The sequence below is a fragment of the Pithys albifrons genome, chromosome 10 (assembly GCF_047495875.1).
Source record: "Pithys albifrons albifrons isolate INPA30051 chromosome 10, PitAlb_v1, whole genome shotgun sequence".
In the NCBI taxonomy this organism is placed as follows: domain Eukaryota; kingdom Metazoa; phylum Chordata; class Aves; order Passeriformes; family Thamnophilidae; genus Pithys; species Pithys albifrons.
Genome location: NC_092467.1, coordinates 6,869,251 through 6,896,866, shown reverse-complemented (window position 1 = coordinate 6,896,866; position 27,616 = coordinate 6,869,251). Strand labels below are relative to the sequence as shown.

Below are 27,616 nucleotides of genomic sequence, written 5' to 3'. Positions count from 1 at the left end.
TGCTTAGTATGATAAAATCGTCTTCTCTTTCTCCTTTATTTTTCAATCATGATTAGACTTTAATGTTGTTAAAGCTTATAAGTGAGTTTGATCCACTGTCTTGTTGAAGGGAAGATGGAGCTGAAATTTTCAGTAAGGCATTGGACAGGGTTTTTAATGTGTCTGTCATGATATGTTAACCTCTGAACTGGGACACGACGTCTGTTTTATGGCTGACAACAATTTAAAAGTATACATCCTGACATGGTGGATAAAGGAAGAAGGGGGAGTGGAGAAGCAAAAAAGAATTAATGATGTTAGCAAATATTAGTCCCTGTATTTCCATTTTGCTCCGAAAGTGGTTGTCAGGCTTTGAGGCCACCTGGAGCAGCATTGCCAGTGACAGCCAGCCGGGATGGAATTGTCCCTGGAATGGAGCTGGGCTGTCACTGACAGGCACAGGGCACCGAGGCAGGGACGGGGATGCTCTGCTGTCTGTTCCGGGACGAGTGTGGATTTTCTCCTGGCATTCCTGGTGACATTTAAGAAGGATAGTCCTGTGCTTAGTGGAGTTCCCTGTGCTGGTCCATGAGCACATCAGAAGTCAGGAGAGTTGGAAATGTTTCTTAATGAGTCCATATGCTGCATGGAGAGGCAGGGATTTGTCTGTGATTTATGCTGGCTCTGCTCAGCCAGATCCGCCCACCAAAGTTAACTGTCAACAGGAGCAGTGACTTTGACACCAGCCTTAATTGTACACAAGCCACAAAGAATCAGTGGGCAAGAATTAGGGGAATTCCATGTACTATTCCATATACCCATTTCAAGCATCTCTTACACTTCTATTTGATACACTATTTTTCCCTGTATCAAAACTAGCGTGGCCAGCAGGCCCAGGGCAGTGACCCTTCCCCTGGACTCTACCTTGGGGAGGCCACACCTTGAGTGTTGTGTTCAGTTCTGGGCCCCTCAGTTGAGGCAAGAGATTGAGGGGCTGAAGCGGGGCCAGAGAAGAGCAACGAGGCTGGAGAAGGGACTGGAGCACAAGTGCTGTGGGGAGAGGCTGAGGGAGCTGGGGGTGTTTAGCCTGGAGAAGAGGAGGCTCAGAGGTGACCTCAGCACTGTCTGGAACTCCCTGAAGGGAAGTTCTGGCCAGGAGGAGGTTGGTCTCTTCTCCCAGGCACTCAGCAATAGGACAAGGGGGCACGGGCTCAAGCTCTGCCAGGGGAAATTGAAGTTGGAGAGCATAAGAAAATTCTTTCCAGAGGGAGTAATCAGGCATTGGAATGGGCTGCCCAGAGAGGGGGTGGATTCCCCATCCCTGAAGGTTTTTCAAGTGAGTTTGGCTGTGGCACTGAGTGCCATGATCTGGTAAAGGGACTGGAGTTGGACCAAGGGTTGGACTTGATGATCTCGGAGGTCTTTTCCAGCCCAATCCATTCTATGATTCTATAATTCTTTTATCATCTCTTTCTGAATCTCTTATGTGCCCCTGCCTGTGCTTTGACATGCAAGTGCATGCAAATCCAAGGTTTCTTCATGTGCTGTCACAAATTCCTCTTTATTCCTGGCAGTTTAAGAGCAACCCCCTCACACTCATGGAGTCCACAGCAATTTTGCCTTTGCTGCAGCATCTTGCGTGGTCTAACTGTGGGTAATACTGCTGTCATCTCTGTCGGATTCAACTTGGAAATTATGGGAGTCTGGGATCATGTTAATCCTTAGCTATCATTAGTTACATGTGCATCTGCAGTGCTTGTGGACAGCACTGCCAGCACTGAAAGAAATGGAACTGGCTTAATTGAGAGCCACATAGTTAATTATTACTGCCTATTTAACAGAGGAGAGGAAATTTGCAGTGTCAGTTTTTAATTTCATTGTGGTGTGCAGGGTAATGTGACTTTAAACTCACCAGTCATTGTCTGTGTGTAGGTGCTGTTTGGTGTATCTTTCCAGCCCTAAAACCCCATTTTTACTGTGGAATCCTCAAGAGATTTAAGAAGGAAAATGGCATCTCTGTGTTACTGATCCCTTCATCCAGAAAGGAAAGATATTGAGGTGCTGGAGCGGGGCCAGAGAAGAGCAACGAGGCTGGTGAAGGGACTGGAGCACAAGTGCTGTGGGGAGAGGCTGAGGGAGCTGGGGATGTTTAGCCTGGAGAAGAGGAGACCTTGTGACCTCAGCACTGTCTAGAACTCCCTGAAGGGAAGTTCTGGCCAGATGGGGGTTGGTCTCTTCTCCCAGGCACTCAGCAATAGGACAAGGGGGCACGATGGGCTCAAGCTCTGCCAGGGGAAATTGAAGTTGGAGATCAGAAAGAAATTGTTTGCAGAGAGAGTGCTCAGGCATTGGAATGGGCTGCCCAGAGAGGGCGTGGATTCCCCATCCCTGGAGGTTTTTCAACTGAGCTTGGCCGTGGCACTGAGTGCCATGATCTGGTAAAGGGACTGGAGTTGGACCAAGGGTTGGACTTGATGATCTCGGAGGTCTTTTCCAACCCAATCAATTCTATGATTTTATGTTTAAATGGGCAACAATTAAAAACACTGATTGCTGTCATTACTGTGGCTGTGACGTGGTTGGAAGGAGCAACTGCTGCTGTCCCACTTTTTACGTCACTGATTTTGGGACATTGTCCCTGGATATTCTGGGTAGCACCATTTTTGTACTGAACTCATGGATAGGCAGGTTGTCAAGGGCAGCTGGAAAGGAACAAATTTGTATCTGCATAGCAAGAATTAATTTTTTTGGGAAGAATCTTTCCTTGTAGCCTGGGCAGATTCCCCTTGGGAATGCTGTGGGGATGAGCGGTGGAGCCACAATTCTTTATTCATGGCTTTGTAGAGTAGGGACATGCATTAAATCTTGAGAGAACAGCTGAATCTTTTCCTGGACATCCTTCATAAACTTGTTCTACATATCAAGGGCCCTGATGAAATAAGCTTGGTTCAACGTTCATACATTGAATATTGAGTTACCTGTTTCTGTGTGAAAGAGATGAGATAAAAGTTACTTCGACAAAGTAACTTGTATATGGGTTAAAAGCCAGAGAAGTTTTAGCCTGAGTGTTTTTGGGAAAGCCTTTATTGCCAAGTTTCCTGATGACCTTATGTGTGCTCAATCAGCGTGATTAATCTGGGGTGGAAATGCATTCGTTGTGCAAAGAAGGTGAACTTAATCCCAGAAACCTTTTTTTCCTCTAACAATTTCTGTCTCTAGAAAGATGAAATGTATTTTTTCAAATGCTTTTTTCAGACTTGGAAAAAAAAGCAACAACCAAAAACTGGAGTAGGAAGAGGTAAAAATATAGATTAAAATTTTTTGCTGTTTCTGATGGTGGTTGAATGCCCACCATCCCTTAGTATCAAACAGGATAGATCAGTTGGAAGCACAGCTTTACTGTATGGGAATCACTCTTGCATGCATTTGCAGATGATCTGAAATTAATTTTCTTTATAAGTGGTGTGGAAATAATTGATGGACAGTAAGGTTCTCTGCTAAATAATTTTTTAAGAGGGGCACTGCACTGTAAAGACTCTGAAGCCCTTTCCCTTCAGGAAAGGAGAACTTGGTGTCACCTTCTACTCTAAATTAGAAAAAGTCTAAATGCAGTAGAATAGTTTTGAAGGCCAATTTCCTTGCCATTTATTGTTATAAAGAATTATGTCTGTGATACCTGCAAACCCAAATACTACAGCTTTGGGCTGGTATAGGAGAGCTGCAAGGTGGAATTGGTTGGCTCAAACTGAGCAGAATGTAAAAGTAAATGTATTACAGGGGAGCAGTAAATTGATTTAAAACAAAACAAACCTAGGGAGCAGGAAGAAAGATATGTAAGTGTGTTTTATTAAAAAAAAAGCATGTTTCTAAGTAGAATTCTGATCAGGCAACGACACTTGCTGGTGTTATCAAGTTGATGAGATGATTTAATGGAGCACCTCTCCTGTGGGGAGAGAACTGGGATTGTTCAGCCTGGACAAGAGAAGCCTTCGGGATGACCTCATTGTAGCCTTGCAGTCCCTAAAGGGAGCTGACAAGAGGGATGGAGAGAGACTATTTACATGATCACAGAGTGACAGGACAAGGGGGAATGGCTTAAAATTACAGAGGGTGTGTTTAGATTCGATATTAGGAAGAAATTCTTTAGTGTGAGGGTGGTGAGACACTGGAACTGGTTGCCCAGAGAAGCTGTGGCTGCTCTACCCCTGAAGTGTCCGAGGCCAGGCTTGGAGCAACCTGGGATAGTGGGAGGTGTCCCTGCCCATGGCAGGGGGTTTGGAATGAGATGAGCTCTGAGGTCCCTTCCAACCCAAACCATTCCAGGATTCTGTGATTCTCTCTGTATTGCAGCTACTGAGAGGCTGCTGGAGGCTGGAACTTTGCTCCTGATTTTATTCACCCTGGGTGTGACAATCTATGATCACAGAAAGCCACAGAACTGTCCATTGACAACAGCAAGTTGCAATTACTGGGCTGGTTTTATCAGGAGTTACTGCTGCAAATTGCAGTTTTGACTGCTTACCTGAAAAGCAAACCAGTAAATGTAGAAGTGTTGGGGTTTCTGGTGCTCTGCCCCCCCTCACTTGGTCAGGCTTGCAAACTGCAAGTCTGGCATCAGTGGAAAGTCAGGCAATTGAAGATCCCAAGCTGCAGGATGGTTTTTTGAAAAGGTAGGCTTGGGGCTCCATATCGATCAATCATTATTCTAATTGTTCATTTCTATTATGGTGGGAATCATTCAGAATCCTAGAGTTCCTGGGAGTAAATCATTTGGAAATGCTGCCCATTATAAAATTTAATTTTAAATCTATATTAAATAGATTTATAAAGGCAAGCTTTGCAATGTGGTAACGGAACATTATGCTGCCTCACAGAGGCTCAGCTTTGGGGTCCTGAGGGGCCGGGAATGCTGCTGAGGGAATGCTGTGGGTTGTGGTGAGTGGGATGGAGAGGCTGCCAAGCCCTGGGCCGCCTTCAGAGGAGCATTAATCCCATTTGCTGAGAGACCCATCCAGCTGTTCCAAAGGGAGTGGGTTGTGGGGTGCTGTCTGCTGTGAAATGAGGCTTCCAGAGGGCTAATCCCATTCCTGGGGCAGGGGAAGGGGTGGGAGATGGCAGAAAGTTGGGAATGGCATGGGAGCCAGGATACCTGAAGGGAAGCTCTAGCCAGGTGGGAGTTGGTCTCTTCTCCCAGGCACTCAGCAATAGGACAAGGGGGCACGATGGGCTCAAGCTCTGCCAGGGAAATTGAAGTTGGAGAGCAGAAAAAACTTCTTTCCAGAGAGAGTGCTCAGGCATTGGAATGGGCTGCCCAGAGAGGGGGTGGATTCCCCATCCCTGGAGGTTTTTCAACTGAGATTGGCCGTGGCCCTGAGTGCCATGATCTGGTAAAGGGCCTGGAGTTGGACCAAGGGTTGGACTTGATGATCTTGGAGGTCTTTTCCAACCCAATTGATTCTGTGATTCTATGATACTGGACCAATCTTTCTTTTTCTTTCAGACAACAGAGAAGAGGGGAAAGGAAAGCAAAACTGTATTTGGAGGCCCAGTCGTCAGCTCATTATATCAAGAAGAAACAATCAGGTGATTATCTGTGCTGGAATTCAGTTAAAAACAGTATTTTTCTAATGTCATTTTGCTAAGCTTTTTTTTTTTAATATTGCACGAGTGTGGTGGCAACTACAACAGGATAATAAATGACAGGAAAGAACTTTTCAGGTCCATAATCATTTAAATCAATATCTGCCTGTATCATTGCCAGGTAGTAACCTTTCTCTAGCACAAGATGTGGGGGAAGGGCAAGGCTTCCCATTTTTCAGTTATATGGCTAAAAAAGGTAATATTGGATATTTTTAATAGAAAGCTAATCGGACACTACCTTTTTCAAATAGTTATTTCTTTACCAATACATTCATTAAGGATTGTTCAGTGAAGCTTTTAGTGTTGGACAATGTTTGCCTTCAGGGAGAGTTTGTACTTTATATCAAATTAATTTTTTTCTGGCCTCTGCAGCTACCAAAGCAGAAATGCATTTACTGAACTGGAGTGGTTGCTATTTAAAACTGTCAAGGTGCAAGTGGTAAGTGACATTAGCTACTGAATAAGGACAGCTGGATGGTTTTGGTTTGGTTTGTTTTTTTGCTGTTCCAGACTACTAATCATGGATATAATATTAACTTCAATACCTAAATGATTTCTTGGAGGATCTTTCAGAATACTGCGTCGTATTTTTAGTTAAAATGAGCAGTCAGAGAAGAACAAATTTTTGAGCAGCGTTTGCTGCCATGTTGCAATCACTCAGTTATATGTTAGTGATCCCATTTTTTATTGAACATCATGCATCATTTTAGTCCCAGGAAATTAAAGGTTAAACACTGATTTCTTCACACACAGCCTCCCAGGCTTGCTGAGAACTTTCCCAAGGGGTTAAAACTCAACACAGCGTTTCTTTGTCTGGTCACAAACTAGTCTTGAGCAGGTGGTTCCAAATCCTTTGCCAGGAGCTCAGGTAGGAATTGATGCAGCTGTTGTAAGCAAATAGGGTGGCAGTTTTGTGCTTGGCAGTAATGCAGGCAGGGATTGCAATCCACTTTATAGTGAAGTGGAGCAGTTGGCCAGGAATAGCCTTCTTCCCTGGCATGGGGAGCCAACACATCTTTAACTTGCCCCTGAACCTTGACCAGAGTTGGTCAGGTGTGACCTTGGTTTAACACACTGTTTGAGGAATGGCACTTCTGTCAGCCACAACCTCTTTTTTCTTCCCTGCTCTGTCAATGCAGGTCTCAGCCACATCCTTGATCTCATAGTTTGACCTTGTAGTTTAAATCCTGTCCAAGCTCTCCTTTCAGGAGTGGAACATATCCCTGCAGTGCTGTCAGAGTTTTAGTTACTCCAAGTACTGCCTGTGTTGAGGGGTTCCTTTCAGAAAATGGGCTTATGAGCAATCCAGCCTGCATCAACTCCGTGATACTGGAGCAGATATCAACTAAGAGGCAGCAAGGACACACCTGCTGTTGATTGTTAGGGAGAAATTACTCCTTAGGAGTTCTCAACGACTCCCCGGAAGTTTCTCATGAGAACACTTCGACTTTCACACAAGACTCTGGAGGTGCACCTGAAAACATCCAGGATGAGTTCATATAATCATTGGACTTGTGAGGTATGGATTTTAACCAATTAAAAGTTGTGGCCTGATGGTGTGAGGCTCAATTTAGCCAATGGAATGTAGCTTTAACCCCATATAAACCGTGTGCTGTGTGTAATAAATTGTCTTCACTGTAAACCTCGCAGGCTTGTCGGGTGAAGTCCTTTCTGTCCACAGAAGAAACTTTACTGCCTGTGTCCTTTCTTATGTATGAAATAACAGCACAACGTACAGAAAAACAGTGTGCTTTAGTTGGCTTGACCAGCCTAAATCTTGTCCTGTATTCGTTTTTATTTCCATGAAGACATGGTTTGTGCAGGACTTGAAGATAAGTACAGTTCAAAATACTCCTTTTTTCCAACCATACCATGAGAAATGTATGTGCTGTATGTTTAGCAGAGCACAGCTGTGGTCCTTACAGATGAGGCTGGAGGCAGATGTTGTCTCTGACACAGCTGGAATAGGGTGATTCTGCTGAAACAAGTTAAATGAAGTGTCCTGACTCTGCTGGCAGAGTGGATACTCATGTAGTCCATTAGCTCAGCTTGGCTTAAAGGCATCCCTGTCTTCCTTGCAAGGTAGGAATGAGCAGATGTCACCACCATCTCACACACACACAGTTGTACAGCTTCAAATCTTCAGTACCTTTGTCTACAGTTCATTCTCTTGCTGAAACAGGGAATAAATGTGTTAGTGTAGGCACACCTCTGGTGTGATAATAATAAAAGAATAGCCACAAACCCCAAAATAGGTTTCATAGTTGTACCACTCACCTGAGAAGAGAGACTTTTGTGAGTGGTTACTTACAAGAACATAAGGTTAACGTTCAGAAATGCTTCATAAATAGAATGTAGTCTGAAAAAATAGGCATTTTCTGTAGAGGAAGAAAATGCAAACATTTAAAGAGAAAGAAAACTGAATAGCTTGAGCCAGTATAAACTTTAACACTTTGATAGTTACAGGTAAGGCCTGTGCTGTAAGTTCAGTGTGTCCATGTGTGCTGCCTCAAAACCTTCTATCTGAGAAAAGAAACTTTGATGCAGACTGTTCATTGACTCTTTTCTATGGTGGGTCAGCAGAAGCTTTACAACAAGCTTGCAAAAACTGGAATATAAATCAGACCACTGTAGTCTCTGTTTCCCAGAGCTGTTGATGGGATAAATATTTTCTTGTTGCAGGATCATATCAAGGAAGCCCAGAATAAGCAAAAAAAACCCCTTATTTTGTGTACTAAAAAGTAAAACTCAAGTCCTCGTCAGCCCTGAGTTCTGACAGACTACTGAAAGCAATTTCTCAGCAGGCATTACTCTGCCAAACACAACCTACCACATGACCTTTAGGATTCTGCTGATGCAAAGGCAGGAAAAGGCTGCTAATTTATCTGGAGCATCATCACAACCTCACCTTGCACCACGAGATAGACAAGAACACAAGTGAAAAGTTTCAGGTTCACCTAAGCAGGTCCACTTGTTTATTCTTAGCAGAAGCTTTTGAACAGTTTATCAAAAATTTAACATTGTCCAAGCTGCTGCAATGTAATAAATAGGAAGAGATTTTGTTTAAATAAACCTCCAGTTTGTCATCAGCAGTAGTTACCAATGCCATTGCTTTCAAACTGTGTCTAAAATTATGCATAAATAATGCTTACATTCTTTTTGTGGAATGAAATGCTTGGGTTTTAGGATGCAGAGCTATAACTGTTGGACACCATACCCTGCCCTAAAGTGGATCAGCAGTAGCAGGAACTCGGTGCCAAGGCTGATTTTTGCCTTATCACTAATTATCTCAAATGTTTCTAATTGAGAACAAGATAGAAAAATGGTCTGGCTCACAGAGGTGCATTGCACTGATTCCAAATAAATTCAAGAGCCTCCACAGAAACAGGTTACACCGATCTAATTAAATCAATTTAGAAAAAGATTCAGTTAAATCAGTGCAATTTGTGTGTTCATAGATCAATCCTCAAATCAGGAGAAGGTCTCTTGAGCTAATGAGGCGTAGCAGTTATTTACTTTGGGGTGCTGGGGACTGGTCATCAATTAGGGGTCATTAATAAACCCTGGCCATAAGGAGCTGGAGTACCCCCTGTGAGTAATGGGGAGCAGTTGCAGGATGTATTAGCATAGTGCTCTGCCTCTGGGCTTCTCTGCAAATCACTTACCTCCCCTCGGGCATTACATACAGACCCTGTGTGCTGGTGACTGATGATGGGACTTGGAGGTTCCCCTTGGAAGGAAGATTTAGAAATTATCTGTGATTTCAGGCTGTGTATAGTGATGTTTGGCGTTTTTTTTTTACTGCTACATAAAGCTTTATGTCTCATTTCTGGTCTTGTTACCAGAACAAAGCCATAGTAGTGGAGCTCTTTCATGATCAAATTGCTGTAATTAGAGTTTCACAAACCTGGGAAATGAGCAGTGATCTGAGGCTGACTGATGTGTTACCAGTATAAATCTCATCCAAAGACACAAACTGAGAGATGCCAAAAATACCACAGCCTGGGAAATTCAGCTTTAAATTTATTTTTCGGTGTTTTCTTAAAGCCAGGGGAGGGAGGAAGCAGTTTTTAAGTGTTTTCAGCAAACTAAAGCATTGACTTGGCAGGTGGAAAATGAGAAATAATTTAGCCAAATGTCCATGTCCCTTTGCAGCCCTCCTGCACTGTGCCATGTGCTGCTTCCATGCAGTCCTGGCATGCCGGGATGGAGTGACATCTACCCGTCAGCACAGAGGCCTTCCTGAGCTGTGCTTTGCCCTTCTGCCATCCAGAGGGATGCTGAAGAAGCCCTTTTGTGGTAGAAACTTCCACCCTTCCCTCTAATGCTTGGGACCAACCCCAGTGGCAAGTGGGGCTCCGTTTCGGATCGGGGCGCGGGGCGGGCACCCCTCGCGTTTGGGACGTGCCTGATGCCGTGTAATCCATCAGAATTGTATTAATCCCACTAACGCAGCCGCCATCTGGCCCCGCTGCCGGGCCGGCTCGCGCGAGCCCGGGTGATGGATGGCCCTGGGAATTGATTAGTTGTTGTGCGAGACAAATGAACTGTTTTGGCAGAAAATACCAGAGGTCGCTGCATGTGGTCAGGCACAAAGGCTGCTGAATTTTAAAGAGCTGCTTCCAGCATCCATTGCAGGGATGGTTCTTCAGAGTAGTGACGGCTTTTGAGATGAGCCCAGCGCTCCGAAGCGTGGTTGGGGTTTTGTTGTCTCCCTCCAGCCCCACTTTCAGGAATGCCAACACTGGGAATGAGTGCAAAGCTGCAGGGATGTGGGAGCCGGCATCCTTGCCATGCTGGGAATTACAGGCTTGTGCCAGTGTTGTGCGTGTGGGTGGCTGTGCCATAGTTGTCTGTCACTCACATAAATGCTGGGCTGTGCAGTGCCTGTGGAAGAGCTTTCCTGGTTGTGCAGAGCCCAGGCAGCCCTGTGTGTTCAGCCATGGCATCTCAAACAAAACACCTGCGGGTCCAGGCAGCTGGGGTTTGGGTTTTTTTCAGCTCAGTGTTATTTAGAAATGGATGCTCTCCTGGTGATGTTCAGCAGGCAAATCTCTTGACTTCAGGATGATTGCCAAGTTTATTGCCCCCCCCCCTTTTTGTTGTCCCGGAGCTATGACCCTTGGGGCTTTGCTTTGTTGCACAAAGGGGCGGCTGGGCTCAGCCCTGCCTTCCCTTTGGGAGAGCTCATCCTTCGGTGGCAGCTCCTATTTGTGGTCTTCACAGCCACCTCTTCTCCAGTTTTGCCGCTAATCTGCCCAGGTGCTCGTGGTGGGTGGGGAATTGGATGACACATGTCTCGCTATGTCCCAGCGGCTCTTGGAGGACGGCACACGAGTGTGCCAGCAAGTGGGCAACACTTCCCTCGGGACAGCCTGCCGGCTCAGAATAAACTTGAGTTATGGATTTATTCAGCTTGTAAAACCTCAGCTGGCATAAATAATTGAGAAAGCAAAGGTTTGTCTGTGGTGCATACCTCAGGGACCCTCTCCTGCCTCCCTCCCTTCCACCACCCTTTCTTATGAAAATGATCCCAGTTGCACTGATAGATAATAACAACACTAAGCAATTAAAAGCTATGGGTGGCTGGAGAGAGGAGAAAAGGTTCAGTTAATGAGCTTTTCCTCTTCCTGTGCCCAGGAGAGCCTCAGAAGTGACGAGGCGATTAAAGCGAAGAGATAATTATAGATTATGTGAAAATGGGTCCCTTGGGAACCGAGGGCCTTGACATAAACAGTGAGTGTTGCGAGTGTCTCTGGGCTCCCCACACGCGTCCTGCTCTGCCGCGTTGCCAACCAGACGGGCAAAGCCACCTGTTAGCGGCACCCGGGGCCGCCCTGCAGCGACTCTGCTGGGACACGGCTTGGACCGGCCCCGGGAAAAGGGACGAGGATGCCCAGAGTAGGACCTGATCTCAGCCCCCCACCCTGAGCTTTGCGCTGGAGGTAACCCGCGAGGGTGGGAGGAAGGGGACGGGGCAAACCTGGAGGATGTTCTCTGTGCAAGGGTGAAATATCTGTTGGTTAAAACTTGGTTGTAATAATGCCAAGGTCATGAGTTTAATCCCTTATGTGGGCCATTGACTTAAGAGTTGGACTTGATGATCCTTGTGGGTCCATTCCAACTCAGAATAGTCTGTGATTCTGTATTCTGTGATCCATCTGAATTTCAAGTCTCTCCTGTGCCCCTTTCAATGGCAGCCTTGGTGGCAAGGGGGTTGACAACACAGGATAAGAGGGAAATGAAGCTTGATCAACCAGCACCAGATCTTTTCCATGGGCTGTTTAAAAGCTGTTGGCTCAATACGTGTCATTTGGACAACTTATGGAGAAGGCTTGTGAAGCCTGGGGAGGGATGGAATGGGCTTGGTGTCAGTTCTTCCACATCCTTTTATTCAAGGATGGAAAAAGCTGCCCATGTGTTACTTGCAGGCAACAGGTATGCTTCAACTCATTGTTAAATCAGAATTAGCATCCCTTACTGGGGATTGGGGAGAGCAGAAGAAAATAGTTTTGGGGGCAGAACATGTGTCAGCAAGGGAGAAGAGAAACCCTCTGGACATCCTCAGTAAATAGATATAAACACACTTGCTGACTTTACTGTTGGTCAAATGGCCTCTGTCTTGAAGACTTCTTTCTGGCTCAAGAATCTGACCCAGAAAAATATTGCATCCAAGTCTTCCTTTTAGCTACAGGTTTTACTTAATTGGACGCATCTCCATGAGTCTTGAGTTTCGTGATCTTTCCCATCCATTCGGATATGCTGAGTAATCGGATTTTTACATGAGTTGAAATTTTTCTGAAAATACTGATGGAAATGTTATGGGTTTTCTCCTTCATAACATGACCTGAGCAATGTCTTTGCCTTGTTGTATTTCCAACATGCTTCTGTCTGGCTTTACACTGTTTTTGCCAGTTTCTGGGCCTTGCTGCCAACCCTTATCAGTTTTATCAGGAATGGAAATTCCTGCTGGGAACAGGTCTGATAAAAGCATTACATCGTTTTTGTTTTCTTGTAGCTACTACAGTGTAGGGATTATTCATTATGAACACATACACACATGTGAAATGAGGGGAAGAAACTGAGTTGCCAAGTTTTCAAGCTGTATTTCTTACTTGTCCTGTGTGGTTTTGAATGCAAAGTCAGCAAGTAACAGTAACTTGTCTTTATTCCATTTACACCATTCAGCATTCAAGGGGAGCCTTTCCCTAGTACTGGTCCCTCCAAAGATCTGGTTTTAACTCCTCTGAGCCCCTTTCTGTTTCTCTTCCTGGTTTTGGCATGTGTCTAGATCAGGTTGTTTTAAATGTCTGAAGTGGAGCTTCATGTGACTATTTTATTTGTAGGTAAAATGTCTTCATTGTGTCTCTATGGACTTCCCTCAAAGCTGTTCAGGAAAGGGCTTGTTTCTCTTTGTTAATATTTATAGAAATGTTGGATATGACATATGCTTAATTTTTTGAAAGGGGGCATCAGGAGCAGGGGAATAGTTTAAAGCTTGAGAAATAAATGCAGAGTAGAAGGACGAAATTTCCCGAAACCTTATGTACAGGTGGGGAAATTGGTATTCTGGATTAATTCCATTGTAGAGACTTCTGAAAGAAAAGTGGTTTTTTGGAAGGGGGATATATAGAGCATTTGCAGAGTTGGTTATTCCAGAAAGCTAAATCATATCCAAATAGCTGTGTCAGGTCATTTTCCCCTTACAGACAATATCCTTGGGAAGAGACTGTGAAAGTCCTGTCTGGAGGCTGTGGTGGGAAGACGGGCTGGATTTGGTATATCAGGGTTGCAGTGCCCTCTGTGCTGGCACAGACTCTGCACACACTCCCGGGGAAGCATAGTCAGGTGCTTTATTGCTGCCATATCATAGAATCACAGAATGGATGGGGTTGGAAAAGACCTCTGAGATCATCACGTCCAACCCTTGGTCCAACCTCAGTCCCTTTACCACATCATGGCACTCAGTGCCACGACCAATCTCAGTTGAAAAACCTCCAGGGATGGGGAATCCACCCCCTCTCTGGGCACCCCATTCCAATGCCTGATTACTCTCTCTGGAAAGAATTTGTTTCTGCTCTCCAACTTCAATTTCCCCTGGCAGAGCTTGAGCCCATCGTGCCCCCTTGTCCTATTGCTGAGTGCCTGGGAGAAGAGACCAACCCCCATCTGGCCAGAACTTCCCTTCAGGGAGTTCTAGACAGTGCTGAGGTCACCTCTGAGCCTCCTCTTCTCCAGGCTAAACACCCCCAGCTCCCTCAGCCTCTCCCCACAGCACTTGTGCTCCAGTCCCTTCTCCAGCCTCGTTGCTCTTCTCTGGCCCCGCTCCAGCCCCTCAATCTCTTGCCTCAACTGAGGGGCCCAGAACTGAACACAACACTCAAGGTGTGGCCTCCCCAAGGCAGAGTCCAGGGGAAGGGTCACTGCCCTGGGCCTGCTGGTACCTCTGGTGCTGCCATGTGAGGTCCACTGGGGCTCCACAGCGTGTGGGATGACCAGGTGGCATCACTGCCAGGGATGGAGGGCACAGCCCAAGCTCATGGAAAATCAACCAGGAGTAATTGAGGGTGGTTGTGAACTTCTCTAGCAAGGAGAGACTGGAGTGTGCTTTGGTGTTATGAAGGAGTGATCTGTAATAAACGAGAAGTGTTTGGCTGTGCAATGGGGAACCAAGTTACAGAGTTGTCTGAAAAGCAGCTTCTCCCAAAAGGCTGTGTCAGCAGCCAAGGGTGTGTTGGAGAGGCTGGACTAACAAGGCAGGGCTGGAGGGACTTCCCAGCATATCAAATCAGCCCTTGTTAGTAGGGGCAGGCATGTCTCATGACCTCCATCATGTGTCCGTCAAGCTCCATCTCAAGCAATAGAAGCTTTTGCCTTTTCTAATCCCACCATGAAGTTCTTTTTTCCCTGCAATTGAAGGTAATTGCATCTAAAGCATGCAGTGATCTGTTTCCCAGGAGCTTGTGTGCAGTGAGCAGGCAAGCCCTCCAACAAATGAGTTCATGACAGACTGGTTAAGAAACTGGGAGACTTCTGTAGTGTCCCTAGGTCTAAACACAGAGTGTGAAATCTTATGTGACTTCCAGCTCATCACTAGAAAGGTGCAGCTCATTTGTGTGCAAGGACTGACTGCACATCAGAAATAGGATTGTTGTGATGGAGAACAGTGCTGCTAAGGGAACAAGGAGAGAGGGAGGTCAGAGGAAGTGACTTCCTTGGAGAAAGCGGTGATCTGCTACTGGAGATGAGTGTCAGCACTTTTTCCCACTTTTTTTCTGGCACTGAGGAAGGAAGGGCTGAAGAATCAACGTGTAATTCAGTAGGGTAGGTGCGTAGCAATCAAAGTCAAAATCATGTCATGTTGCTCTGCCTGCTCTGATGGGAGCAGGGGACATGGTCTTGGTGGCATTGGTGGGGTTTTTTCGGTGAGACTGCAGGTCAAAGAACAACTCTTTTTATTTGTAACCCATAGCTCAGAAATGCAAGTGTTATTTAGATTTTACTTTCCCATCCTCTGACATTATTCAGCCTGCAAGGTTCAAGAACAGTGCAGATGAATAGGAGTAGTGTTGCCTTTTAACACTGGTGGATCAGTTCTCAGACTGCACTGTTGGACTTCTCCTGCCCGACAGAATGACCTCCTTACTGGGTCTGACCAGCTCCAGCAGCCTCCCATTTCTACAAGTAACTGAGCCTGTCAGTCTGAGTTCTGATGAATATCCAGATGGTCTCGAGTTAAGGTGATTGAAAACTGGGGATGTCATGTGAGGCAAGGACTTTGTGCTTAACTCCTGTGAAGCTGCCAAGTCCCTTAGCAACACTGGTGAAACACAGGTTTCATCTGGAAACCAGAAAGAGAGGGGAGTACTTGGACTTTTGGCTTATTTTTAGAAAACCAATGACCTCTTCTCTTTATTCCTTACTAGCAACACAGTGGGATCAGTGTATTTATACGTAAAGGTATTATTCTTTTAAGAGTCTGTGAAAGGCCTTAACTTCCTTGAAGGTTCTGTTTGTTTGGCTGTTGAGGAGGGAAGTTTCAGTGTGTCTGAAGCCAAGGTATTGCTTTTATTCCTAAAAGAAGCTGTATGTGTGACTGAAGCACACGTAACACCACAATTGGATCTTTCTGCCTGCAGGCAGTCCTAAGTGAGCACCTGCTGGTGTTATATCCAGGATCCAGTGTGTATTCAGCCAGGGACAGATTGCTTTGCATGTGTCCTGTTTGTTCTACTCTTTAGTCCAAGCCACATTAGTGGCCACTGTCCGAGATGGACAGGGCTTTGGTGTGACCCAGAGTGGCTCTTAGAAGAAGAGCAGGTTTAGCCTTTTGTCTTCAATGGGATAGCAATGCTTTATACCAGAACTTAAACATGGATTTTTCTGGCTAACTTCATACATTTCTTGTGCCATTTCACAGGAGTAAGGTGACTTTTGTGTGGACATAATACTGCTAAAAACATTTGTTTTTCTAAGAAGCAGGCCCTCCTGTCTCTTAACTTGGTAGCAGGCAGAAAAACATATTAGTCTGCAATACTAAATGCCTGTTTCAGTCTAGTGACAGCATTGAAATGTCATTGAAATGAGCATATGATGTGTATGTGGCCTTTGTGTTGTGCAGTAACATGGTGCTTCTTTGCTTTTGTTTCCTGAATAGGGAAGAGGACAAGAACATTTTTGATTACTGCAGAGAAAACAACATTGACTACGTAACCAAAGCCATTCAATCAAAAAAAGTGGATGTGAATGTCACAGATGAGGAGGTATGGAGAAAAAGGGACCATCAATCTTTTTACTGTTTTGTATATTAATTCAGTGCTACTCCTTTTTAAAATTCCCTGGTTGGGTTTGTTGTAACAAGGTACTGTAACAGTTGGGCAAGCACTTGGTCATTGAGACAGGGATAATCTGTTGGAAAACAGCTTTCCACTGGATTTCTAGTAGTTTGGATGTAGTAACTGTAATGCTTTAGCATATCATAAACTTAGTTTCTGTTTTTTTCAGCAATGCCAGCAGCTGTTTGCAGAATAAGATCTTCTGAATACCTCCCTTTCCTTGCTTTGTATACCAAACGTGGTCAGAGTTAGGAAGGGGGCACGGGCTCAAGCTCTGCCAGAGGAAATTGAAGATCAGAAAAAAATTCTTTCCAGGGAGAGTGCTCAGGCATTGGAATGGGCTGCCCAGAGAGGGGGTGGATTCCCCATCCCTGGAGGTTTTTCAGCTGAGATTGGCCGTGGCACTGAGTGCCATGATCTGGTAAAGGGCCTGGAGTTGGACTAAGGGTTGGACTTGATGATCTCAGAGGTCTTTTCCAACCCAAGCCATTCTATGACTCTGTGATTCTAAGTGAGGGAAATGGTTTTTTTGGCTGATGAACTCTGTTCAGGCTTGAAGTAGGATTTGTGCCATGCCACCAGCTTTTCATCATTCCCAGGTGGAGAGCAAGTGAGTGGCACTGGCTTTGCAGCTGCACAAAAATAATGACATCGTTGTCTTTCTCTCCTCACCAAACTCAAAACTCCACTTCCCCACGGGGAGATGGTACAGGTGTTTCCAGAAACCCCAAGAAAAGCTGTGTCTAAAACTGTGAATTGGCTTGATCCTTTTCATGGTAAGAGTAAACCCTTGGTGTGGGCAGTTTCATGTTAATCCTTCAGGAACTGTGGCTGTACCAGGTTTGTCACCTTGGTTTCTGTGCTTGCACACTGCCACCTATCCCTGCTCCTGGTCCAGCCCGTGCACAGCTCCTTTTGCCCACTGCCTTCCAGTACATTGTGTTGTGTGAACAGATGAAGTGCTTAGACATTCATAGACTGAGACGCCACAAATTCAGTTGGGTTCTCCTGTAGCTCTAAGCAGATTTCTGCCCTCTGAGCCATGACAGCCCCGGCTGGGGCTCTGAATGCTGATGGCAGGGCCTTTTATTATTAATCAGGAATTCATGTGAATTAATTTTCAGAGGAGAAGGAGGGAGGGTGCTCACAATCAGGGTTGGAATCTCACATCATAAATTCAATGAACTGAAACTGTCATGTGCCACACAGTCGCTGCAGCAACGCTGTTACTGAGCTCCATCCCTCCTCCTGCCCATCACAGGCTACAGAAGGAATGTCCATGGCAGTCCTACAGAATACAGCTGGAGTCCTTTCATGAAAAAAATCTCATTTTGGGGATCACATGGTTTCAATAGGTGTATAATAATGTTGTGATAGCATTACTCTGTTCCTACTGGCAAGGTGTTCTTTTGTAGTGAGCAGCATTCAGAAGTTTGTACCTTCCTTCCTGTTCAAGCAACAAATGTGCTTGTTTTCAGCCAAAGAAATCTTGATTAAAAAAAACCAAAATATTTTGTGAAAGATAGCTGAAGTATCTAAACCACGTAAATGTTTTAGAGCCAGATCTGAAAACTGCCAGGTGGCACATCCTTGGGAATTATCCATCAGTTCCTGATGTAAGAAAAGTCCTGTTTCTAATGGATAATCCTGTTGCTAATGGTTATTAGCACATGACTATTGCAGAGTATGGAATTGCTTCAGCACAGGCAGGAGCCAGAAGCACCTGCCTACCTGTGAAGGCTCTTCGGAGGTGATACTGGTGCAAAGTTCCCCCCAGAGATGAAATTCTCACAGCTTCAATGATTTTGGTTTACTCCAGCAAATGGGCAAATAGGGAAGTGAGAAGATTTTTTTTAGGCTGACTCTCACTGGTCAAAAAAACCCAAAAAAATAATGTACCAGAAACAAGAATCTCAAAGAAATATTTATTTGCTGACATGTTAAGGAGAAGAAACCATTACCAGTGTTGCTTGGAATCCAAACATGTTCTTCCCAGTCTGGAGGGTAGCTGATTTTCCAATATCATGCAGGTTGATTGAAGTTTTAGAACCCATTTTAGACTAGAGACATCCCAGACCGAACCTTTCGCAGCATGAAGTGTGTGCAAGTGTAATCTTGGCATTTTTATTAACTATTTTAGTGTTACTGTGTAAACACATCCTGCTGTATCCAAAAGCTGCCTCACCTGCCCTCTGAACATAACTCACGTTGTCAATCCTGTGATTTAAATGCCTGTAAATTTAAAATGGCAACAGGGATACATCAAAGGGTTAACTTGTTATGAAACAAAATCTACTGAAGCACCAAAGAGGCTTGTGCTGAGCTGCAAAGACACTCTGCTCAGCTTTTCCTTGAACAATAAAGACTTAGCTGAGGTTGTAGGGTGGTTAGATTTTATTTTTATGTGATGTGTTAGTACTGCATCTAGTTGTATCCCCCATTTTGTGCAAACCTGAAATAAGTCAGCAAAAGGAGAAAAGAAATTGAGAATAAAAATGTAAAAGTGGGGGTGAGCCAACTTACTTGAAGCAAAGGAATTTCAGAAGGGAGTTTAGACAGATGCACTTGGAAACTTCCAAAGCATAAATGGTCTTCTCCCCACAAGACATAAATCTCTTCAAGTACAGCATTCAAGCCAGCATACCTGCTAACAGTTTGGACATAATAAACTTCAATTTGGGATTAAACAAAGAATCTAATGACAGTAATCATGTACGAGCTTCCATTTACTGTGTCTAAATTGCCCAGAGTTCAACACAATAGCTTGCATTCACTTATAAGAAGTAGCACAAAATAAAGCAACCTGTTTCTCTTGCATATGTCAGCAGGACTAATGGAATAAGAAATGGGCTGTGGCTGTGAAGTCAACTCAGGCACATGCTGGGAGTGTGGCTCACTTGCTGCCTTTTTAAGAACAGTATTTCTTCAACTTCCAACAAACCAGGAGCTGCTCAAAGGCAGAGATGAGCTGCTTCTGTAGTGTGTGCCAAGGGCTGTGGAGATTGTAGCGAGATAATTTTTTTTTAATTATTGGATAAATCCCAGTAAACAAACACGTTACCTGTGTGCAGTGTTTAAATCCTTGCCAAAACTTTAATGAAAGGCATCTGACAAGATGTTTGCTTAGTCCCCAGTCCTTGTGCTTTTGAGACAGCAAGTGCCAAATTGGTGCCAGCTTGCCAAGGAAAGGGCAGGGGGGAAATGGATTTGAAAAAGGATCACATATTTCTGAATTTACAGGCTTGGTTGGTCCCATTAGAAAAACTTCACGAAATGTTTCAGAGCTCTGAAAGTTACTCACTTCCAAATCAAGTTCAGCTGTATAATTGCAACAACAACCAGTCCATTCGCTGTTTCTGCTGTCACAGGGCAATGCAACCATTCTGTCCAGACAGATATCTATCTATTCTTAATTACTGCTAATAAAACACTTGCCACAAGTTAGAGTGGCTCATTGCTGTACAGCCATTACAGCTGCAAACATCGTGCCTAGAAGTGTAGCTTAATATTGTAGCACATCCATTCGGTTTGGCTTTGTTCTCCCCTTTCTGTGCTCTGGCTAATTGATGTGAAAATCATTCCCATCCCGTTGTCTGCCGAGACTCGGTATATCAGAGACAAATCCCTGTCCTGTGCTTTGTTTGTGAACACCCTGTGACTTGGAGCTGAGCAAAATTGATGTGCTCTTGGCTTGAGAAGCTGCTGCAGGAGCTGGCCAAGCTGGCAGTGGTTACCCAGACAAAGCACAGAAGATTTAAGAGGCAGGGTTAGTGCAGTGGGGCTATTTTTATGCTTTTTTTTTTATGAAATACTTCAAAGGCAGGGGAAAATGCATCCTCTCAGGTAACTGCTGCAACAACTGTCGAGTTTGAATTGCAGGGAGGGAGTACCTTGGTGTTTGATTGCGTCTAGTCAGACCTCACTGCTGCAGTGCTTCTTATGTGAAATCATTTGTGTTGCTTTGAGTCTCTCACTGCCTAATCACAGAATCACAGACTATTCTGAGTTGGAAGGGACCCACAAGGATCATCGAGTCCAACTCTTAAGTCAATGGCCCACACAGGGGATTGAACCCATGACCTTGGCATTATTACAACCAAGTTTTAACCAACTGAACTAATGAAACAGTCATGTGGGAATTGTTTTGGGAAAGCTCAATCTGTAGCTCTTCAGACTTCTGCCATGTTATTTAAACACACAAACACATGTTACATGCTGATACAAAGCAGCAGCTGTGCGGGCTAAAGAACTTTGCAACATGCAGAGGTGGCATCCATGCTATGCAAGAAGTTGGACTGTATATTCAGTTTGTCTTATTGCTAAGGCTTATTTTAAGAAAGACATGAGAAACAGGTAGACTTTGTAGCTGAATAGCTGCTTGAGTACATGTCGACCCTGAGATTAGCTCAGTGGGTTAAAACTTGGTTGTAAAACTTGGTTGGTTAAAACTTGCTCGGCCAAGGTCATGGGTTCAATCCCCTGTGTGGGACATTGACTTAAGAGTTGGACTCGATGATCCTTGTGGGTCCCTCCCAACTCAGAATAGTCTGTGATTCTGTGATTGTTGTCAATTTGCCTGATGCTGTCCAAACAGTAGTGAATATTACGTACCTTTCATAGAATCATTAAGACTGAAGAAGACCTCTGAGATCACAGAGTCCAACTGTTTTAAATGCCTATTTCTTGGTAATGCTTTCTGTTATGCAGAAAGTAGGCTGAGAGTCTTCAGCAGGTGTCTCTACTTGTGGTGTGCTCTTGCACAGGAGGTCTCCAAAGTCCCTTACACCCTGCAAAGATGCAGACATTTCTTGGGTGGAACGTGTCATCTATTTAATAGTGCACAATTACAATGCAGAGCCATTTAAGGCACTAATTAGAAAATATTGTATCCATTTAGAATTGCAGAGAAAATATATAGGTAAGCAGAGTGTAATTACCCAAAGTGGAATTGGCCCAAGACTTGAAATCCATACTCCTGCAAATAGCACGAGGAGATTTTTAATGACTGTACATGATCAGGCTTCAGGGTTTTGTCTTGTTCAAAAGGCAACATGTGCAGCAGAACCAGCCTCCCAGTGCCTGGGCAGGACCAGCTGCACAGTTCTGTGGTACCTCTGAGCTGCCAGAATTAGCTGTTGGGTTTCCTTTATTGGTCTCAGTCAAGTTCAGCACCAATAAAATGAGATTCTGCTTGTCCAGAGACAAATGCAAACCAACATATTATAGCCACTAATCTGTAACATGAGTTCTGATAAAAAATATAGAAATGCCTTTCTTTCGTCTTCTAACTGCACAATAATAACACCTGTGTAATTATGATATTATTCCTCTACACATATATAAAGAAACTGGAATCATCTGTTGAATCATTTCTTGCTGTTGTGCATGTTGCAGACAGTGCTTCTTCCTTTTGACATAAACATCTGTAGCACGAAAAATTGGGATTCGTCCAACTGAAATCCTAAGTCTTAAGTAATTACCAGTCCAGAAATGAGCTAAGGATGCTAAACATGAATTAAGGATCTTTCCATGTTTACCAATTGCTTTAGATTGTGCTCTTCCCCCCGTGTAGACTTGGATAGTGGCATTGAGTGCAAGAACATTAATCATTAAATGGCCCGTGGATGTCATCAGTTCTTCCATAGAAAGTCACTGTCAGAAAATTCATTGTAATTCAAGGTTAATTAGTGTAACATTAAAATTATGTGTTACAAAAATTAATTACTTGCTGGGTCAAAAAGTGTGCCTTTCTTGACTCAAAGTCGTGTTCTACCTCTGCTGCCCTGCCCAGGAATATCCAGCAGAAGCAGCATGAGCTTTGGCCACAGGTGTCTTCTGCCTCTCCTGCCTTCTGGCACCATGGTCAGGAAATTTGGCTCACAGGTCCCATTAGCAGATAAATGAGTTGCTTACCTTGTTCCCCACTGCTCTGTCAAGAGATTTACAGCCAGGAGTGGGCTGATTTAACTGATGTTACCTGTGGGGGTCTGTGACTGTTTTCTGTAGATAGTAGAAAACACAGGACAAGGGGGCACGGGCTCAAGCTCTGCCAGGGGAAATTGAAGTTGGAGAGCAGAAAAAAATTCTTTCCAGAGAGAGTAATCAGGCATTGGAATGGGCTGTCCAGAGAGGGGGTGGATTCCCCATCCCTGGAGGTTTTTCAACTGAGATTGGCCGTGGCCCTGAGTGCCCTGATCTGGTAAAGGGACTGGAGTTGGACCAAGGGTTGGACTTGATGATCTCAGAGGTCTTTTCCAACCCCATCGATTCTGTGATTCTATGATAATTGTGTTGTGTCTTGTGGGATGTGATTCCTGGTTATCTCCAGGGTGATTTCCAAGGAATTCCCTGCAAGTTTGCCATCCTAAACCAGGAGAGACTGATAGAAACAGTAAGTCTAATTTACTAAGTGTACACAATAAATGAAGAAGAAAACCTTCTATCTCAAACTACTTTGAGCTGTCTTTCTCCGGGGTGCTAAGTTTCTTCCCATGTCTTTGGGCAAGTGGGAAGAACTGACCTTCCATTTCATCCCTTCCCATGGTGGCAGACAGCTGTAGAAAGGGGATGGGAAGGAAACTGCGAAGGTTTGGAAGGGGCTGGAGGCATGGATGCAGCAACCCATGTTGCAGAGCTGAGAGGGGACAGTTGTGGGTGATGCCTGCCCAGATGTCCAGTTTTAATCTTCTCTTGCAGCAGAAACTCATGGGTTGAGTGTTTTGGACCTGCCAGAGGAATGAGCTTTTGGGGACTTGGCATCCAGGTGACTTACTCAGCAGTGAAAATCCTACCCTTAACTGTGTAAGTCTTTGATCCCAGGAAAGTCAGAGGTGCCAAAATCCCAAATCTATATAGGAAGGCAAATCATATCATGGCTCCTGTGTTTCATGCTTTGCTGCTTTTCCCCTCAAAATTTTTGTCTGGCTTGTGGGCTTGATGCTAAATTAATGAAAAATTGAACTATTCCTCACTTTTCACTTTTCTAGCATTATTCTGCAAGTCCAAATCACAAGGAATAATAAGTTGCATACTAATATTATTTTGTTACTTTTTTTTAAGTCTGTGTTAATTTGGTTACTGGTGCTCAATACTTAAGAGCAAGACTGATTCTCCATGATGTTTTTTTGCCTGGCTTTCTTAATTTTCTCCTGGATGTTGCAGGGCCGGGCTCTGCTCCACTGGGCTTGTGACAGAGGACACAAGGAGCTGGTTTCAGTGCTGTTACAGCACTCTGCTGACGTCAACATCCAGGTAAGAAAGGAATACAAAGCTGAATTTGATTGCTGTGTTACATAGCCTTCTTACCAAATGTTTTGCATGAAACTGAATTTTTCCAAAATCTCATAGCAAGTTCTCTCAGGGTGCTTATCACTCAGCTGTGGTGAGACCCCATCTGCAGTGCTGCCTCCAGCTCTGGGATCTGCAACACAGGAAGGGCATAGATCTGTTTGAGTGAGTCCAGTGGAGGCCACCAAAATAATCACAGGACATGGACCTGCTGGAGTGAGTCTGGTGGAGGCCACCAAAATATTCATAGGGATGGAGCTGCTCTTCTGTGAGGAAAGGCTGAGACAGTTGGCGTTGTTCAGCCTAGAGAAGAAAAGGCAGAAGTGAGAACCATCATATTTTTTTCTCCTGAACATTCATTTTCTGTTAAATTCTTATCTTTTTTTCTTTTTGATGCATTGCACATTTTCTAACCAGATTATTTTTGGCCAGTAACAAAAGGTTAATAATAGCCATAAAGAGAAAATCAATCTTTGATTTTTTTACCCCACCAAGGTAATAAAGGAGAATTTTTTCTAAAGGTCTCTGTTTGCACATGGGTGTGTTCCCAGAGAAAGCAGACACGGTTTTATTCTCAGCCATACATAAATTGCAATAACATTTCAAGGCTTCGTGACTTAATGTTTATTTCCCCTTTTTTTTAATTTTATTTTGACCTTTACCCTGTAAGAATTCACATCCAAAGCAAGAGCAGGAGGAATTTTAAGATCAACCAGAAGAAAAAGGGAGAGGGAGAAACTCTGGCTTCCTAACAGGCCATAAACACTGCAGCACCTGCTGTTACACATTACCAAATCACTTAATGTGTGGGCTGTAAAGAACAGTGGCTTAAGTGTGAGGGAATCTCTGGTGACTCCAATCTGTCATTTTAAAGCCATGTGCTCTCAGCAAAGGTTCCCTTCACACCTCTGTCCAAGGAACCTCCTCAGTTCCCATCCACCCTTTCAGCTCCTCAGGTGTTCTTCTGCCTTGTTCAGTTTCGCAGCAGCACCTACATGCAGGCAGCATGAGAGATAAAGAATATGTTAGGGATTAGGGGGGTTATGAGCAGGCAGTGAAGGAGAGAAACGTTATAGACCAATTTTTTTTTAATTGCCTGTGTTTTAGTAGCCTTCTAAAAAGTTAGTCAAACAGCATGACAGATTTATGCTCTCTTCCATTACCTTTTTAATAAGTGTTCTTCCATCTTGGCTCTCTTGGAGTGTGCTAAAGGATTTAGCTGCCCTAAGCAAACAGTGACCGTGGTGCTCTGACAGGGGATCTGGAGCAAGTCAGACCAGTTCACTGCGCCTGTAGATGTGCCGTAATCCCTTTTTGCAGCCTTATTTTAGTTACCTTTGTACTCTCTGTTGTCAAAGTGCTGCAATCTCTGGATCAAGAGGGTCTGCAAGAGTCAACTTCCTGGTCCTTGTTGATAAAGAGCTTGGGAGCTGGAGGAGATGTCTCCTGGCTCTGCTCATTCCTACAGTGTGCTCAAAACCACTTTAATTCCTGGAATAACCTCAGGACTGCAGTGGTCCAGCCCCTGTGCTTTTTGATTTTCAGCAGTGGTGCTGCAGTTTCCAAGGGCTGGTTCACTAATGTCACTGAAGAGCTGCAGCCATTGAGTTCTCTGGTTGTTCATAATTAGCTCTAATAGCACATTTGAAAAGAGGTGGTAAAGCGATTGCCATGGGCGAGGGGACACAGAAAGCAACGGGCTGCTCTGCTTTGTTGAAAAGGGGCATTTGTGTAATTGAATTACCTAAATCTTCAGAGCCAGAGGCCATGTCAAAGTGGGTGGTGGGATGGTATTTTGGAGCTCTGATGGAAATACCCAAAGTATGCAAACAGCCTCCTTCCACTGGAACTGTTTGCCTTAAATGAAGTATAGTCATAACATAACAGTTGTGAAGGAGCTCAGCAACATTATAATTTCCATTTTTAGTTTTAAAACACATAAAGACACAAATTGTCCTTGCCGGGGATGAGCAAAATTGGAACACCTTTTTCCCCTAAAGGGAGAGTTTTTCCTTGCAGTGTTTTTTCTGGCCTTGGGAAGGAGGTTTTCTGGGGTCAAGGGAGGCACTGACTGTGAGCTGTGCAGAGCTGCACCCCAACAGCTGTGCCATGGCATCCTGAGCATTCCCTGTGCCAGGATCAGCAAGCTGGCCTGGTCAGAGTCTTCATTTCATAGAATCATGGGTTGGTTTGTGTTGGAAGAGACTTTAAAGATCATCTGTTTGTCCTCAGTTTTTTCTGGTGGTGCAGAGGAGGCAGCAGAAGTCTCCTGGATGTGAAGTGCTGCTCAACCAGTTTTCAGAGGAGCTCTTTAGTGTGCTTGGGGGAACGTTAAGGCACAGTGTGCTGCTTCAGTTCTGGGCCCCTCAGTTGAGGAAAGAGATTGAGGGGCTGGAGCGGGGCCAGAGAAGAGCAACGAGGCTGGAGAAGGGACTGGAGCACAAGTGCTGTGGGGAGAGGCTGAGGGAGCTGGGGGTGTTTAGCCTGGAGAAGAGGAGGCTGAGAGGTGACCTCAGCACTGTCTGGAACTGCCTGAAGGGAAGTTCTGGCCAGGTGGGGGTTGGTCTCTTCTCCCAGGCACTCAGCAATAGGACAAGGGGGCACGGGCTCAAGCTCTGCCAGGGGAAATTGAAGTTGGAGATGAGAAAAAACTTGTTGCAGAGAGAGTGCTCAGGCATTGGAATGGGCTGCCCAGAGAGGTGGTGGATTCCCCATCCCTGGAGGTTTTTCAAGTGAGATTGGCCGTGGCCCTGAGTGCCATGATCTGGTAAAGGGCCTGGAGTTGGACCAAGGGTTGGACTTGATTATCTGGGAGGTCTTTTCCAACCCAATCCATTCTGTGATTCTATGATTCACTGAAATTAGGTGGAAGAGTCATCTTGGGGCAGGGTCTAAGTCTGGACACCTCTTTCTGCAAGAGCAAGGCACTTAAGGTGGTTCAGAAAGGAGAGTTCTATGCCCTGGTGCCAAGGCCCCAGGTGATTGCTCATCCTATGCAGGGTATAGGGTGCATATATATATATATATATATATATATGTACACACACACACACACACATACATATATATATATATATATATATGTATATATATATGAAGACATCTATGCAAGTATGCAAACTTACTAGTACTGGTTTAAGAAGGATGAAGAGCATCATGGTACAATAATTGTCCAGTGAGAGAGAGAAGGACAAATAGCATCTCCCACTTGTAACATCAAAGCAGTAGACCACAAAGTGTCCTCCTGGACTTGCTGTGGCTGCCCTTTGTTCCATTTGTGGGTACTCCTTACTCCAAAATAATAATCCGTGTGTTCAAGATATGCCTTTGGGAATGCATAGGGAGCTACCCTGGAGTGGTTACTGTGGCTCAGCTTACTCTGATAAAGCTTTTCAAGCCTGTCTGGCCATGTGAGCAAGTCTTAAATATTGTTCATTGGAAGTGGAACTGTATCACTATTTGCTGACTTTTCATTTTCCTAGTAAAGGTGTAGAGCACTGCACTGAGACTTTAAACTGCTTGCCAGCAAGTTCCCAGTGGTCATCCATGGACCCTCGGGTTTGAGAGGGAAACTTGAGACCAAAGCTGAATATCATCAGGTTAGGAAATCTGTTGCTAGTGTATGTGGATTTTATTGTTATTCATACATATACAGCAGTAATTTTGGTGAAAAGCATCGAGTGTCTGTGCTGTCTGCAGAGAACATTGGTGGATTTTTGGTGACAGTGTTGGATTTTTATCTTGTACCAATTCAGGCAAGGCTGCCCAGTCATATGTTATGCTCTGAAGTGTTTTCTTGTCAGCATATATTTTAAGTTAGATAGATTTTGTCCTTTTTAATTTGTTTGTTTCCTAAAAGACATCTAGAGTAGCAG

The 27,616-nt window shown here is 44.5% G+C and overlaps 1 protein-coding gene across 1 annotated transcript in view; it reads left to right on the top strand.

Moving 5' to 3' along the window:
- The window catches only part of ACBD6 (acyl-CoA binding domain containing 6), an 89,164-nt gene that overhangs the window by 24,274 nt on the left and 37,274 nt on the right, over positions 1 to 27,616 (top strand). The window contains exons 4-6 of the mRNA XM_071565598.1: positions 5,480 to 5,562; positions 16,277 to 16,382; positions 23,616 to 23,705. Coding sequence (XP_071421699.1) covers positions 5,480 to 5,562; positions 16,277 to 16,382; positions 23,616 to 23,705 — 279 coding nt within the window. The remainder of the gene's footprint in view (positions 1 to 5,479; positions 5,563 to 16,276; positions 16,383 to 23,615; positions 23,706 to 27,616) is intronic.